This window comes from Ostrea edulis, chromosome 5 (assembly GCF_947568905.1).
Source record: "Ostrea edulis chromosome 5, xbOstEdul1.1, whole genome shotgun sequence".
Lineage (NCBI taxonomy): Eukaryota > Metazoa > Mollusca > Bivalvia > Ostreida > Ostreidae > Ostrea > Ostrea edulis.
In genome coordinates this window covers 88514338-88532872 of record NC_079168.1, presented here as the reverse complement: position 1 = coordinate 88532872, position 18535 = coordinate 88514338, and the positions used below count along the sequence as shown (strand labels likewise).

The 18535-nt window shown below is 36.0% G+C and overlaps 1 protein-coding gene across 1 annotated transcript in view; it reads left to right on the top strand.

Moving 5' to 3' along the window:
- The window catches only part of LOC125649417 (usherin-like), a 170648-nt gene that overhangs the window by 129 nt on the left and 151984 nt on the right, over positions 1 to 18535 (top strand). Inside the window, exons 2-13 of the mRNA XM_056166208.1 lie at positions 3032 to 3191; positions 8072 to 8204; positions 8350 to 8413; positions 8502 to 8772; positions 8859 to 9040; positions 10643 to 10861; positions 12036 to 12129; positions 12745 to 13068; positions 13215 to 13410; positions 14222 to 14881; positions 15019 to 15211; positions 18149 to 18312. Of these exons, the coding sequence (XP_056022183.1) occupies positions 3032 to 3191; positions 8072 to 8204; positions 8350 to 8413; positions 8502 to 8772; positions 8859 to 9040; positions 10643 to 10861; positions 12036 to 12129; positions 12745 to 13068; positions 13215 to 13410; positions 14222 to 14881; positions 15019 to 15211; positions 18149 to 18312 (2660 nt within the window). The remainder of the gene's footprint in view (positions 1 to 3031; positions 3192 to 8071; positions 8205 to 8349; positions 8414 to 8501; positions 8773 to 8858; positions 9041 to 10642; positions 10862 to 12035; positions 12130 to 12744; positions 13069 to 13214; positions 13411 to 14221; positions 14882 to 15018; positions 15212 to 18148; positions 18313 to 18535) is intronic.

Genomic DNA, 18535 nt, shown 5'->3' with positions numbered 1-18535 from the left:
TGTATGTTTTTGTCAGTACTGAAAAGTTTTGATTTAAAAAAGCCTATCAAGAAAGGTGATAAAAATTGCATTGGAAATTTGAGATTGAAAAATGTTAAGGCTATGTATAGTGCAGTTATAGGCTTATATTTATATTACAAATTTCATTTTCCTCTATGAACCAACCAATTTCAGCAATCGACACAATCCGTTCATATTTACTATGAACGGATTATGAACTAGTTTAAAGCACGTGACTGAGAGAGTATAAAGATTTGAAAAAATACAACATGTGTTACAAAGATCTCGCAAAGTCACACCTTGGATTAAGATTGTGAACTTGCGTGGATTATCATCCCAATCTTGTGGTCTCCTACCTCCAAAATACAGTGCACCATGCAATGTTGATAAAAGACAGGGTGATACGAAGTGTGACGTCATGTCTATGTTTTGACGTACGTACGTCACAATACTACTGTGATAGAGGCTAGGAGTTCTTTTTATGCAACAAGATATTTCCTGACTTACACAAACAATGTAAACAAATGGTGATTTAGTAAATGAATATAAATATAAGAAATGAACAACATGCACTTTTGAGCTGTTCAATGGTCAATATGAACAGATTTGGATTTGAGGCAAATTCTCTGTGAATTGCTAGTGCGATTCACGGAATTTGCCTAAAATCCAAATCTATTCATATTGACCATGAACAACTTAAAAGTGCTGTTCAATTCTTAAGTGTTTATGCTATCTGGATGCACATGAAATTCGTTATCTATTCTAAACGATCTCTTATCAATATTTTCCAAAAATAAATTTGCTCTCTATTCTCACACACTGCTATTGCCGATCTGTTTTTCATAAGAAACTGTATTGATTGACCATGATGTGAATAATGAATGGACATCTGAGGAAACTACAATGACTGACTCAGAATTCAATCAATAATTAGTCATAGTTACCTTTTGAATGGTCCAGATCATGACAGATGTATGTATATGGGTCACATGAGTCTGATCTTGTTTATGTTGGTACATCCTGGGTTGTATATATATATTGATGTAAGTCAATAATAATTAATGATGTGCCCAGATAAACAAAATATATATGGTGATTGAATCTTGTGGAGAACATTGCTACCTGTGACAAAAATGACCATGTTTCATAAATTTCAAATGATTCATTTTGATACTGTAAAAATGCACTTTTATGTACAAAAACTTCATACTTCATAAGGTTGTCTCAACATGAAGATAAGTTCTCGAGAATAAATTGATTAATACAGATTTGAAGTAATGGACAAATTGAAAGTTAGGAAGATTATAAGTGTCTCACTGATAAAACTGAAAAAGCAAGATTGTATGTCGAGTTACAGACTCACAAAATATGCTAATTGATTTATGATTTACTGTATGAACTGGTTTTTTATGATTTACTGTATGTATGGTTTTTTATGATTTACTGTATGAACTGGTTTTTTATGATTTACTGTATGAACTGGTTTTTTATGATTTACTGTATGAACTGGTTTTTTATGATTTACTGTATTTATGGTTGTTGTTTTTTTAGGTCACTTCAGTTGATCTATTGTAATTGGTTGTTGTCGTGTGTTAACAATTGATTATTTTTAACTTATTGATAACTATCATTCCAATTCTTTTCAAATTTGGTATGAAGTATCTTTGGGACAAGGGGGACATAAATTGTAAATTTCAGGACTCCTGAACCCATAGGGGCAGGGCAAAAACTGCCCAAAATTGACCAATCTTCAAAAATCTTCTTTACAACCACACATGTGTAAGCTAGAGCATGAAGGCCTCTACCAAAATTGTAAATTTCATGATACTCGGGGTAGAGGTTCTAACATCAGGGCAGGGCAAAACTTTGTATATAGTGTTTATGTGTAAAACACTTAAATACCATCTTCTTTTTATTGCTATTGATACTAAATTAAAACTAAATAGATATTTAGAAAGAGCAGGTAGTCCTTTACCAAAACTGTAAATTCGATAAACCCAAGGGTAGGGGTTTTGGTATTGGGATGGGGCCAAAATGGTCAGTTATTAAATAAATAGAAATTTTTTAACTTCTTGATAACTATCATTCCAATTTTTTCGAATTTTGTATGTAGCATCTTTAGAACAAGGGAGACATAAATTGTAAATTTCAGGATTCCTGCACCCCTGTGGCCCTAGGGATGGGGCAAAAACTGCCCAAAATTGACCAATTTTCAGAAATGTTCTTCTCTGTACAACTGCACATGTGTAGACAAAAACTAAATGCATAGCAATGTAGAGCAGGAAAACCTCTATCAAAATTGTAAATTTCATGATCCCCGGGGTAAGGGTTCTGACCCCAGGGTGGGACCAAACTTAGTATATAGTGTTTATGTGTAAAACATTTAGATAACATCTTCTTTATTGCTATTGATACTAAATTGAAACTAAATGGATTTAGAAGGAGTAGGTAGTCCTTTACCAAAATTATAAATTCCATGCTCCTAGGGGTAAGGGTTTGGTTTCAATTATAATGATTTGAAGGACTTAAAAGTTTGCTTGTAGTAATCAGATCTAAATGCATACTTAGGAATGGCAGAAAAGGATGTACAAAAATGGGGAATTTCACAACCTAGGGTTTTGACTGTGGGATGGGACCAATTGTCATATCTTTTAATTTTAATGCACATATCATATTATGTAAAGCCTTTCATCAGTGTATGCACTTATCAGGGTATTGGAGTTTTAAGAACACATCTTGTTTTATACTGCTGCTGAACATTAGAATTTAGCTTAGATATTCAGAACAGGAAATTTTTTCTAGATTTCATAGCCCTTGGGGGTAGTGATACTTTTCACTAGTTCTCAGGTGACCGATGAGACCTGTTGGCCTCTTGTTTCACCAGTGGTATGAAAAAAAGAAACAACTTTACAAGACTAGTTTATAAAAAATATATGCTTTCTGTCTAAGAAGACATGATTTATCTGTTAATTTTTGTATGGGTAATCAAAGCAACCTAACTTGACATTACAATTTTTCATCTTTTTTGTAGAACCGTTTTCCAGAAAGTGTTGGACAATGGAGAGGTGGTTCTGGAACTACTGCTGGCCAGTTACCAGCTGTCCCTGGTCTACAGAGGTCAATCTGGCATCGCTATGGTTACCTGTCGAGAGAAGATTCCTCAAAAGTCATGGACCCATCTTGCAATACAGGTAAAAAAAAAAAAAAGCAATTGTAAACCTAGTGAATACAACAGGGACCCATTTTACAAAGCATCTGAACATGACTTATAGACTAGAAATTTGATAGCAGGATGAATACATGTATTAGATTGATTGATTGCAGTTTTACTCCGTTTTGGCAATATTTCAGCCATTTTACGACGGTACATGTATTAGAATAATAAATTATCTCAATTTGGTATGCGATATAAAATATGAGAATGTAATGTGCACTGGAAAAAGTCTTTCATTTGATTTTTTTGTTTCACCAGTGAAGGATATATAGCAACACTTTGCTCTTCAATTAGGGCTGAAACGATACGCCCCCTACATGATATGATACATATTGCAGTACTTATGCCACAATTCAACATTTTCAATACGATACAATAAATTACAGAAGAAAGCAATAACACTGAAGAAAAAATTAATTACCAAGAATCAAAATCTTAATTTTAAAAGCAATGTTTTCCAAATTGCCAAATGGTAAGATACGTGTTGGCTCTGTAGTTTAAATTGATTGAGTTCATTATTATTTTCGTTAGACTCCAGGTAAACAACAGTCTGAACGTTATTTGATGTTATTTTGTCCCTCATGCAGATAAAAATAATAAGTAGAGGCCGAGCCTGATGTATTTTACTGAACCCGGTTGTAATAAACTTATCGAACCGAAAATCGAGGCAATGCATCACACATTGAATGGAGCATTTATATAATTGAACAGTATCGATATTTCTGTGAATTGTTTCAGCCCTACATGTATGTTCAATCCATATGTCAAACCATAAAACTTTGCATTTGTAAGAGATATTCTTCTATGTCTTTGTACCACTGTCGATGTACTTATAGTTATACCCGATTAATACTAGCTGTATGTTGAATCGGCCCACTGCATGTGATAATAGGGACATTTTCTAATTTTCCTTATTTGTTGAAATTGTTTACAATCAAATGAGTGCTTATAAATGGGTAGAATTTTCACTAGATATCTGCATATAACATTTTTCTGTTTGTGATATTTATATGAAAAGGTGTGTTACTGTTTGTTGTGCTGTTAAAATTTAACAAGAAATGCTTCATTCTAATGCATTATTACCTCTATTTAACGCATTAGCTATCTATTCATAGATTACTGTTGTAGTGGTTCAGATAGTAGGAAGAGACTCTCTTTAACCCCACTGTAAATTCCGTATAAAGTGACTTGAAGTCTCTGTTAACACTTTAGATAAGGATAATTTTGTTTAGAAATTTAGAGGGAATATTCGTAAAATTGGCAATAAAACAAAACATGTATAGACCTCCTAGCAACAGTCTCTTTTGTTTATTGAGGGGGCGGGGATTACAACTTTGTTTATTGAGGGGGCGGGGATTACAACGTTTTGATTTTAAAAGTTTTTAGATGTTATATTAATACTATGGTCTTGTATGATATATCAGAATTACACACACATGTATTCACAGCAACTTAATAGTAAAGAACCATATTCACTAACAGTCTGTTTTAGCCCTATTTAATTCTGTTGGAAATTTCAAACTACATATTGAATAACAGAAATGTTTGCATGAATTTGTTGATAAGTGGTAGGTGGGGAATGCAAAACAAATTTTAGTAAGGTTTTGAGGTTAAAGAAGTGCGAACGACCGTGGGCTTCCGATGATGATGATGATGATGGGATTCATGGAGTTATTATGTAAAATGCAACAAATATGTGTGTGTCTATATATGTATATATTAAATGAAATAAAATAAACAACACACAAAGTTAAAATTTTATCGCATGTTCATTCATTTTATAATCCTCAGGTGTTATTTATAAAATGAAAGTGCTTGCATTAAAATTTTGACTTTGTGTGTTTATTTTATTTCTTTTAATATAATTATATATCTTATAACAGACACTGATTTAAAAAAAAAATGATTTGGGATATATATATTATATGTATGTGTGTGTGTTGAGGAATTCCGCATAATTAATGTACACATTTTTTTTTATTGTTTATTGCAACGTCAACCACATTTTTTACTTCAGTAAATTCATTTCATGTATAATTGTTCTGATGACGACTGCCCCAAGGGTCAAAACCAGTCAATCAAATAAATTAACACTGCATTCTTGGGATGTGTTGATGATCTGTTCTATTTCTTCAAGTTTATACTTTGGATGCAGACCCTATTGAATACCGCGTGGTATCCACTTGTTAGAATCTTCTGTAATTAAACATCAAGGTGTTGGTCTCCAGGGGGGGGGGTATACTGGAATCGGGTTGTCCGTCTGTCTGTCCGTCCGTCCGTCTGTAGACGCAATGGTTTCCGGGCTCTAAAGCGTTATCCTTTCCACCTACCATCACCATATCATACATATGGACTACCCATGGGATGAAGATGTTCCCTATCGATTTTGGGGTCAAAAGGTCTAAGGTCAAGCGCACTGGACATCGAAGTAGCAATATGGTTTCCGGGCTTTAAAGCGTTTTCCTTTCCACCTACAGTTACCATATCATACATATGGACTACCCATGGAATGAAGATGTTCCCTATCGATTTTGGGGTCCAAAGGTCAAGTGCACTGGACATCGAAGTAGCAATATGGTTTCCATTTAAATTCTTTAATGGCTTTTTTCATCGCATGGAGATGCTGTGTTCCTAGATACCTTTTGGATAATAATACTGAAGTTTTACCTATTACTAACACCCTTTGGGAGATTGGGGTAAGCGGGGGGTATTCTTAGTGAGCATTGCTCACAGTACCTCTTGTTGACTTTGTATTGTGATATGAAGATGTCACCAAGACCAGTAAAGGGCTTCAAATTTAGGCCTTTGCTTGGTTCTTTCGGCCATTGAGCAGTGAGTGTTCTTTAGCGTGCCATACCTACTATGACACGGAACATCCGTTTTTAAGGTCATCTCCAAGGACCCGTGACATTCAAACTGATGCCGAGCGTTTGGTGATGGAACTGTTATTACCTGTTTTAACGACTTAGGTCTGTCGCGGCCGGGATTTGAACCCTTGCCTTCCGCATGCGTGATGAATGCTCTAACCTCTAGACCACCGCTTTGTATTTTGAATATTTGTGTAATAATAGTAATGTCACATTCAAGGAGACGTTTCTGTCCTGAATGTTTAGTTATTTCAAATACTATTTTCAAGAAAGTATTATTTTGAATCCATTAAAAAGCAATTGTTAATTGTTCCCCACTGCAACGCGGAAGGGGACATCAAAATGATTTATCCCAGTGTATGTCCGTCCCGCTTGACCTCCGAAACCATGCAACAAATTTTGTAGGATTGTTATTCCCCATATTTAGTTGTCAATGATCATATTGCGCCGCCAGTTTGATTCGACAAATTTACAGGAGTTATGGGACTTTGTTGAATTGGTACATGCTACACTATAGGAACAATGTGGACGCAACTCCTCAGAGACCACTCAATGGATTTTGTTTAAATTTTGTAGGACTGCGATCATATTGCGCTGCCATTTTGATTCATCAAATTTTAGAGGAGTTATGGGACTTTTGCGTTTCAACTTTTTTTGTGGCGGCAGGGGACATATGGCTATGCATAGCAATTTTATTTCATAGTAGAATTGAATTAGATTGCAATTTCAATGTCTAATTAAACAAATAATCTGGTGTTGTCCAATTAGAGGTTCCCTACTATTTTTTATGTATTTCAGTAACTGACACTAATCTTAATACTATACACATGCAATAACTGTGTATAAAGATTAGAGTCCTCCAGACCCTAAGCACTTCATGTGAATAACACCTAGTATGCTGAATAGACCACACATACTTTTCATGTAACCCTATGGTAAAAAAGTTGGGTCTTTAAGATTCAGGGCCATAAGGGGCTGTTTTTGCATCTATTCCTATTCAAGATCTTCAGGCACCAATTGAAAGAAGAAGGGGCTGACTTGTTTGTATATGACAATTGGTGAGTTGAAAAGTGATAAAAAGTGAAAGTAGATCAATATCTTGAGAACCCCAAATTTATTAACAAACATTACACTTAATACACAGGTTGGTAAGGTAATCATAGTTGATGTCTCCTGTAAAATGGAATTACCGGTATGGTCTTTTTGTTGAATATCAATTGATGTCTCCTGTGTAGGGATTTGTAATCTAGTTGTTGGATATCAATTGATGTCTCCTGTGTTTAGATTTGTAGTCTAGTTGTTGGATATCAGTTGATGTCATCTGTGTATGGATTTGTAGTGTAGTTGTTGGATATCAATTGATGTCTCCTGTGTTTAGATTTGTAATCTAGTTGTTGGATATCAATTGATGTCTCCTGTGTATGGATTTGTAGTGTAGTTGTTGGATATCAATTGATGTCTCCTGTGTTTAGATTTGTAATCTAGTTGTTGGATATCAATTGATGTCTCCTGTGTATGGATTTGTAGTGTAGTTGTTGGATATCAATTGATGTCTCCTGTGTATGGATTTGTAGTTTAGTTGTTGGATATCAGTTGATGTCATCTGTGTATGGATTTGTAGTTTAGTTGTTGGATATCAATTGATGTCTCCTGTGTATGGATTTGTAGTGTAGTTGTTGGATATCAATTGATGTCTCCTGTGTATGGATTTGTAGTTTAGTTGTTGGATATCAGTTGATGTCATCTGTGTATGGATTTGCAGTTTGGGAGTTAGTTGATGTCTCTTGTGTATAGAGTTTCAAGGTGATGAATGCATGCAGTATTTATGTACTTCATGTTAACATTGTACTTTGTCATCTTAGTAACAATATAGGGTATTAGGTTTAACTTGGAGGAAAGTTGTGCAAAATCTTATGCTGCATACTATATTGAGACAAGTTGAATCTCTTGTTTTACAAAGAATTGTAACACCATTATGATTTGATTTTAGGTATATAAAACTAGTCTGAGTTTTTACATCAATGGGGCACAGCCTGGCTTTTTACCTGTGGAGACAATCGTCCTTGGCAGTCAGGTCATGGATAGTACTCAAGGACAAAGCAGGATAGGACAAAGCATCACAGGTGAAACATTCGTAAATGGCTGTTGAATTTATGACAGTTTTGATAAAATACACTGTACTGCTTTATTTAATGGTACTAATTTCTTCAACCTTTGTTACTTATATGTTGCAGTGATTTTATTGTGGGCTAAACATGATATTTTCAGGTGCAAATCAGTTTCTTGGACGTCTCCAAGATTTCAAGTTTTTTACCGAGACATTGACTAACAGGTAAACCTAGGAAGACATTAGTGAGTCTGAAATGCGTATATTAGATCAACATGAATAATCAATGTTGGTACACCTGTTTTCTTTCAAGGGAAATTGAGGAGGTGTACAGTGGTACCTTACCGAGTGTGAGAGTTCAGTCCGAATGTCGATGTCAGTCCTCACATCCAAGGGTCAAGCCACGCATGGAGCACTACTGTATCGCAAATGGAGTGGATGATGTGAATAATGATGTCGTGCTCAGGCTTAATTTGGAGGCTCACAATCTCCAGTTCGTCAATGATGGGGACAGCAACACATACTGGATCTCACAATTCCAAAATGACATAGAACTCACCATTGACCTGGAAGATGATTTTCAGGTGATTGTTGAAAATATGAAAACACAAAGTATCTATTTTTCAGTTTGACTGTTTTACAAATGCATTAATAAATTATTGTCTTTCAGGTTTTTTTCCTCAATCTCCAATTTTACAGTCCTCTACCAAAGTCTGTCTTGATTTCACGGGAGTTGGGAGGAAGTTGGGGGGCGTGGCAGATGTATGCTACAGACTGTCAGGAATACTTTGGTCAGACAGATAATGGCCCCCTCCCACAGCCTGACTCAGTCAATTGTCTCAGATTCAGAAGGTAAAGTTCCTCTATCCAGTCGTTGCTTGAAAAGATGAAAATGATGAACAGTGATTAATCTCATAATTCCTATCAAGAATACAAAATTAAGAATAGGGCAAACAAGGACCTCTGGACATACCAGAGGTAGGATCAGGTGATTAGGAGGAGTAAGCACCCCCTGTCAACTAGTCACACCAGCTGTGAGCCCTATATTTTGATCAAGTAAACAGAGTAATCCGTAGTCAAAATCAGTGTGCAAAGAACAGTGACTATTGGTATGAAACATGTCAGACAGCATTTGATCCAATGACAGGTTGTATTGGTAAATTAGATCATTATAACGGCCATAGAATTTGCAAAATACTGACTTTAAACAAGAGTGTTGCCCGTAAACTGAGAATCACATTTCTTGATTCTTACAATTCTAAACTTTTTAATATTTATGAGCAATGTTTATTCACAGTGAATTGTTAATTGAAGTATGGATTTAATTGTTCAATGAATTTATACATGAAAGTCTCTCATTGAAAATATATAGTAAACAGAAATTTGTTACTTAAAAGTCTATTCTTCTTTTATGGTCTCCAGGCCAGGCATGACTAATCGATCATCAGATGTCTGATAGACATGGAATTTGGAGAAATAAACAGTCTTCAAGTCTTTAATATCATTACAGACATAAATACTGTACATTCAGAAACTCTGTATTAAATATTTAAATTTGTGAGTTGGGCGTGGTCAGGTGATATTTGACATTAAATTTTTGAGATATGCTTGGTCATGGAATATATAAGATTTAATTTGTGAGGTAGGCTTGGTCATTTGATATTAGAGATTAAATGTGAGATACGGCTTGCTCAATAGATACACGAAAATATGCAAGATAGGTTTGGTTAATTGATATGTGAGATTAATTTCATGAGGTGGGCTTGGTAAATTGATATGTGACATTATATTAGTGAGGTAGGCTTGGTCAGTTGATACACAAAATTTACTTTGTGAAATAGGTTTAGTTCATTAATACTTGTGCTTAGATTCATGAGATGGCTTGAGATTAAATTTATGAGATAAGGCTTGCTCAGTTGATACATGAAATTAAATTTATGAGATAGGCTTGCTTAGTTGATACATGAAATTAGATTTATGAGACAAATTTGTTCATTTGATACATTAGATTATATTTGTGAATATGCTTACTCATGATACGCAAGATTAAATTTGGGAGAGAGGCTTGTTCAGTAGGTGCAGGAGATTAAATTCGGGATATAGGCTTGTTCAATTTTAATTAAGATTAGATTCATGAGATATACTTGGTGATTAATGTGTGAAAATAGTGTTCATGATTAATGTTCTGCTATTAAAATCAATGTTAACGGAAAACATTTCATGAAGTGTGCAAAAATGAGAAACCTTGCAAATAAAGCTGGATCTCGGTTATTGTAGTTGATTTCACATGAACAAGAGAAGAGAAAAACCTTTGAGAAAAAATTTAAATTATTGTAATATATTTCCTCCAAATAAATACATGCAATATATGGAGAGAAAAACTTACCATAGGAAATTATTTTCGATGTATTGATGGTTTTGATTGACTTTATTTTACACTTTGAACCTGTATAGGGATGCTGAGAATACGCACTACTCGAAAGGAAACATAACATTCAGTCTTCTTGCTGCGGAGCCGGTACCCAGGCCAGGGAAAGACGACTTTTATGGTACTCCAAAATTAAAGGAATTTGTGCAAGCCTCAAAAGTCCGCGTCAGAATGCAGGACCATCAGCTTGTGACTAATCTACGGCATGAGTACTTTGGTGTGTTCGAGTACATAGTTAAAGGAAGGTATGTAGCTTTTCATTTGATCCAAACTTTTTCTTGCAAGCAAGTTTTGTTTTGTGTTGTAAACATGATACTGGAGTCATGTGTGTTGTAAACATGATCCTGGAGTCTTGTGTGTTGTAAACATGATCCTGGAGTCTTGTGTGTTGTAAACATGATCCTGGAGTCTTGTGTGTTGTAAACATGATCCTGGAAGTCTTGTGTGTTGTAAACATGATCCTGGAGTCTTGTGTGTTGTAATCATGATCCTGGAGTCTTGTGTGTTGTAAACATGATCCTGGAAGTCTTTTGTGTTGTAAACATGATCCTGGAAGTCTTTTGTGTTGTAAACATGATCCTGGAGTCTTGTGTGTTGTAAACATGATCCTGGAGTCTTGTGTGTTGTAAACATGATATTGGAGTCGTGTGTGTTGTAAACATGATATTGGAGTCTTGTGTGTTGTAAACATGATCCTGGAAGTCTTTTGTGTTGTAAACATGATCCTGGAAGTCTTTTGTGTTGTAAACATGATCCTGGAAGTCTTTTGTGTTGTAAACATTATCCTGGAGTCTTTTGTGTTGTAAACATGATCCTGGAAGTCTTTTGTGTTGTAAACATGATATTGGAGTCGTGTGTGTTGTAGACATGATATTGGAGTCGTGTGTGTTGTAGACATGATATTGGAGTCGTGTGTGTTGTAAACATGATACTGGAGTCGTGTGTGTTGTAAACATGATCCTGGAGTCTTTTGTGTTGTAAACATGATTCTGGAAGTCGTGTGTGTTGTAAACATGATCCTGGAGTCTTTTGTGTTGTAAACATGATCCTGGAAGTCTTTTGTGTTGTAAACATGATATTGGAGTCGTGTGTGTTGTAGACATGATATTGGAGTCGTGTGTGTTGTAAACATGATACTGGAGTCGTGTGTGTTGTAAACATGATCCTGGAAGTCTTTTGTGTTGTAAACATGATATTGGAGTCGTGTGTGTTGTAGACATGATATTGGAGTCTCGTGTGTTGTAAACATGATCCTGGAGTCTTGTGTGTTGTAAACATGATATTGGAGTCTTGTGTGTTGTAAACATGATCCTGGAGTCGTGTGTGTTGTAAACATGATACTGGAGTCTTGTGTGTTGTAAACATGATCCTGGAGTCTTGTGTGTTGTAAACATGATATTGGAGTCTTGTGTGTTGTAGATGTAACTGCCATGGCCATGCTTATACGTGTGACAGTTACACCAGGCCTTACAACTGCAGCTGTCTACCAGAGAGCTTCACACAGGGACTCAAGGTATGAAATGTGTACACCATCTAAAACTGCTGAGCCTTCAGAACCATTCACTGCTGAGCCTTCACAACCATTCACTGCTGAACCTTCACAACCATTCACTGCTGAACCTTCACAACCATTCACTGCTGAGCCTTCACAACCATTCACTGCTGAGCCTTCACAACCATTCACTGCTGAGCCTTCACAACCATTTACTGCTGAACCTTCAGAACCATTCACTGCTGAACCTTCACAACCATTCACTGCTGAGCCTTCACAACCATTCACTGCTGAGCCTTCACAACCATTCACTGCTGAACCTTCACAACCATTCACTGCTGAACCTTCACAACCATTCACTGCTGCTCAGATAAACCACATTCATAGGAACTTCAATTATATTCATAGGGACTTAATTATCTTATTCATATTGACTCCAATTACCATATATAGGAACTTGAATTACCATATTCATAGGGACTTCAATTTTAAAATATCATTTCTGACTAACTTTGTGTGTGTGTGTGTTGTGTATGTGTGTGTATGCATGCATATGTAATATTAACACTCTACATGTATGTGATTTGCAGCCAAATGTTTTCTGTATGATATTAACATTATTCATAAACTTGTTAGTGCGGTGAGTGCCAACCACTGTACAACAACAAACCTTACCGTGATGGAGACCAGGTGAATTCATACAACTGTAAACCCTGTGAATGCCACAATCACTCAGACAGCTGTGTATACAATGCCAGCCTTGACCTGTTCCCAGATGACCATGACCTAGGGGGAGGTGGAGTTTGTGTGAACTGTCAGGACTTCACCACTGGTCAGTTCTGTGAAACCTGTGTGTCTCTGTACTACAGGCCCAGAGGGAAGAGTAAATATGATGCTAATGTGTGTGTCCCCTGTTTGTGTAGCGAGGCAGGGGCTGTCGGAGATCTGGATTGTGAAAAGGTCTGTATTCTGTATATGTACCCAGATTTCACCATTCAGATTGCGATTATCTTTGAACTCTGACTATGACATCATTACAGGATGATCTTTGAACTTTGACTGTGACATCATTACAGGATGATTTTTTAACTCTGACATCATTACAGGATGGAGGGCAGTGTCGGTGCAAGACAAACACAGGAGGGAGACAGTGTGGCCTCTGTCTGCCAGGCTTCTTTAACCTCCTAACCTCTAACCCTGATGGATGTGAAAACTGTTCCTGTAATACCGATGGGACTGTTAATGGAGATGTATCATGTGATACTAAAACAGGCACCTGTAACTGTAAACAAAATACTAGAGGTAAACAAAATACTAGAGGTAAACAAAATACTAGAGGTAAACAAAACACTAAAAGTAAACAAAACACTAAAGGTAAATCACAATTAGTGTAAACAATATACCTCAGATATACAGCTGTACTGGGCACTGGTAAGTATAAACTTTATACCACAGATACACGGCTGTACTGGGCACTGGTAAGTGTAAACAATTTACCACAGATACACGGCTGTACTGGGCACTGGTAAGTATAAACAATTTACCACAGATACACGGCTGTACTGGGCACTGGTAAGTATAAACAATTTACCACAGATACACGGCTGTACTGGGCACTGGTAAGTATAAACAATTTACCCCGATACACGGCTGTACTGGGCACTGGTAAATATAAACAATATACCACAGATACACGGCTGTACTGGGCACTGGTAAATATAAACAATATACCACAGATATACAGCTGTACTGGGCACTGGTAAGTATAAACAATATACCACAGATATACAGCTGTACTGGGCACTGGTAAGTATAAACAATATACCACAGATACACGGCTATACTGGGCACTGGTAAATATAAACAATTTACCACAGCTTAACTACTATAGTGGACACTGGTACTTATTAAGTGTAAAGAATATGACAAAGTAAACTACTATTGTGGGCAGTGGTAAGTGTAAAAGAAATATACCAAAGGTAAACTACTGAGGAAGAGTGATGTGACAGGCTTATCAGGAGACACCTGTATTGGATTATTTACTGTCATTCAATTGAGTGTCTGAAGTATTGTGTTAATTCAAATGTAAAGTGATATGTATTTATTTTAATAGGAGCCAAATGTGCCGACTGTGAGCATGGCTACTACAATTTGACCGCAGGCAATCCTCATGGGTGTTCTCCGTGTGAATGTAATCCCCAGGGCTCCACCTCGCAGTTCTGTGACCCGGTCAGTGGTCAGTGTCGGTGCAAGGACCGAGTTACTGGACGGAGATGTGACCAATGTGTTGATAACTACCAGAACTTCGACAATGGTTGTACATCATGTACTTGTGACCCGCGCGGCAGGATTCCAGGTACAGTGTGTGACAAAAGAACAGGCCAGTGTGTGTGTAAGGAAAATGTCCAGGGGCTTGCCTGTAATGAATGTAAAGATGGCAGTTTTGGATTCGGAGGATCTGCTATCAAGGGCTGCTACGACTGTACCTGTAATTTGGCTGGGACTGTCAACAGTTCAATGGTTTGTGATAAAATTACAGGAAGCTGCATGTGTAAAGAGAATGTTAGGGGAACTAACTGTAACCAGTGTAGCGGAAATACATTCGGACTGAACATCAACATCACAGAGGGGTGTGAAAACTGTAACTGTGATCCCTCAGGAACCAAGGGAGGTAACACTAGTCAGCCCGATGATTTGTCATGTGACCAAAATACAGGAGAGTGTACCTGCTTAGCCAATCGGGTAGGAAGGCGATGCGACAACTGTGCACAAGGTATGAAGTCAATATGATGTAAATGTCTGTCTACAGTTTTAACCTTAGTCTCGGAGACACTTGCTCAAAATCTTACTGCAATGTATATTTACACTGAGTTTTTGGAATCAAAATGCCATTGTTTCTTTCTTGTTTAGGCTATTTCACAAAGCTGGAACCTGGTGGGGGATGTCAGCAGTGTGGCTGTAACCGAGCCAGTGTTTACGCCCAGACTTTCTGTGACACGCTCACTGGACAGTGCCAATGCAAACAGGGCAGCTCAGGGGTCACAGGGCGGACCTGTGAAGATTGCAAAGAGGGATTCTTCAACTTCAACACCCGATATGGGAAGTATGTAGGCAATGATGTTTTTAATCTATGACAGACTTGGATAATACAATAGCTTGGATGATACAATAACATGGATAAAAAATCTCAGGCCACTGCCCCATCTGTTGAAACCAGGATCATACAACAATCAATGAACATTGAAGATTTACCCTAGAATTTAAGAGTCATTGGTAAAGAACTGGCCTCTAACTGCATGATTACAGATTCACTAACTACAACCAATGTGGAATAATTCAATTTGATAATATTTGAAAACAATTCATCAATTGGCTCAGTGACCTGTTAAATTACTTCAGATTAAGAAATATTTCAATATATGCAATTTCAAGCAACTTTTTAATGCAAAGAAAAACAGGAAAAGTTGGGAGAATTACAAGTTTTTATTTCAAAATAATCCGTATTTTGAAAAAAAAACAACCTCACTTTAAAAATAATAAAGTGTTTATGATTTACTGACATATTGTGTAATAATGATTTACTGACCTACTGTGTAATAATGATTTACTGACCTACTGTGTAATAATGATATACTGACATACTGTGTAATAATGATTTACTGACATAATGTGTAATAATGATATACTGACATACTGTGTAATAATGATATACTGACATACTGTGTAATAATGATATACTGACATACTGTGTAATAATGATTTACTGATATACTGTGTAATAATGATATACTGACATACTGTGTAATGATGATATACTGACATACTGTGTAATAATGATATACTGACATACTGTGTAATAATGATATACTGACATACTGTGTAATGATGATATACTGACATACTGTGTAATAATGATTTACTGATATACTGTGTAAAAATGATATACTGACATACTGTGTAATAATGATTTACTGATATACTGTGTAATAATGATATACTGACATACTGTGTAAAAATGATTTACTGACATACTGTGTAATGATCATATACTGACATACTGTGTAATGATAATATACTGATATACTGTGTAATAATGACATTCTGACATACTGTGTAAAAATGATTTACGGACATACTGTGTAAAAATGATTTACTGACATACTGTGTAATAATGATTTACTGACATACAGTGTAATATTGATTTACTGATCTACTGTGTAATAATGATTTACTGACCTACTGTGTAATAATGATATACTGACATACTGTGTAAAAATAATATACTGACCTGCTGTATAATGATTTATTGACATACTGTGTAATTATGATATACTGACATACTGTGTAATAATGATATACTGTGTAATGATGATAGACTGACATACTGTGTAAAAATGATATACTGACATACTGTGTAAAAAGGATATACTGACATACTATGTAATAATGATATACTGACATACTGTGTAAAAATGATATACTGACCTGCTGTATAATGATTTACTGACATACTGTGTAATATTGATTTACTGACCTACTGTGTAATAATGATATACTAACATACTGTGTAATAATGATTTACTGACATATTGTGTAATAATGATTTACTGACATACTGTGTAAAAATGATATACTGACATACTGTGTAATAATGATTTACTGACATACTGTGTAATAATGATTTACTGACCTACTGTGTAATAATGATAGACTGACATACTGTGTAATAATGATATACTGACATACTGTGTAAAAATGATATACTGACATACTGTGTAAAAATGATATACTGACATACTGTGTAATAATGATATACTGACATACTGTGTAAAAATGATATACTGACATACTGTGTAATAATGAAATACTGACATACCGTGTAATAATGATATACTGACCTACTGTATAATGATTTACTGACATAATGTGTAATAAGGATTTACTGACCTATGTAATAATGATTTACTGACATACTGTGTAATAATGATTTACTGACATAATGTGTAATAAGGATTTACTGACCTATGTAATAATGATTTACTGACCTACTGTGTAATAAAGATTTATTGACATACTGTGTAATAATGATTTACTGACATACTGTGTAATAATGATTTACTCACACACTGTGTAATAATGATTTACTGACCTATTGTGTAATAAAGATTTATTGACATACTGTGTAATAATGATTTACTGACCTACTGTGTAATAATGATTTACTGACATATTGTGTATTAATGATTTACTGACATACTGTGTAATAATGATATACTTACACACTGTGTAATAATGATTTACTGACATACTGTGTGTTATGTGACAGCTGCAGTGTCTGTGACTGTGATATACTGACGTACTGTGTGTTATGTGACAGCTGCAGTGTCTGTGACTGTGATTTACTGACAGACTATGTGTTACGTGACAGCTGCAGTGCCTGTGACTGTGATATACTGACATACTGTGTGTTATGTGACAGCTACAGTGTCTGTGACTGTGATTTACTGACATACTGTGTGTTATGTGACAGCTACAGTGCCTGTGACTGTGATATACTGACATACTATGTGTTATGTGACAGCTGCAGTGCCTGTGACTGTGATATACTGACATACTGTGTGTTATGTGACAGCTGCAGTGCCTGTGACTGTGATATACTGACATACTGTGTGTTATGTGTCAGCTACAGTGCCTGTGACTGTGATATACTGACATACTATGTGTTATGTGACAGCTGCAGTGCCTGTGACTGTGATATACTGACATATTGTGTGTTATGTGACAGCTGCAGTGCCTGTGACTGTGATATACTGACACACTGTGTGTTATGTGACAGCTGCAGTGCCTGTGACTGTGATATACTGACATACTATGTGTTATGTGACAGCTGCAGTGCCTGTGACTGTGATATACTGACATATTGTGTGTTATGTGACAGCTGCAGTGCCTGTGACTGTGATATACTGACATACTGTGTGTTATGTGACAGCTGCAGTGCCTGTGACTGTGATTTACTGACATACTGTGTGTTATGTGACAGCTGCAGTGCCTGTGACTGTGATTTGGCTGGGAGTCTGAACTCTACTTGTGATGCCATCAATGGAAACTGTTTCTGTAAGCTGTTTGTGGAGGGAAGAAGATGTGACACCTGTATAGCGGGGGCCAGCTTCCTCAACGAGAAAAACCCTTATGGATGTAGTAAAGGCTAGTCACAAATATTCATACAGTTTCACTATTTTTCTCTTCAAATCAGACTTTGTATTAGTATGCAAATTTATGATTCAATTTACAGCACCAATACATTATCTCGTGAAGTTTTTATTTAAGATTTAAGAAGATTTTCTCATGTTATCTCTTATACAAAACCAGAAGTATTTTAGTACCCCAAACAATCTGAGAAGTGTTCTAGTACACCCAAACAAACAGT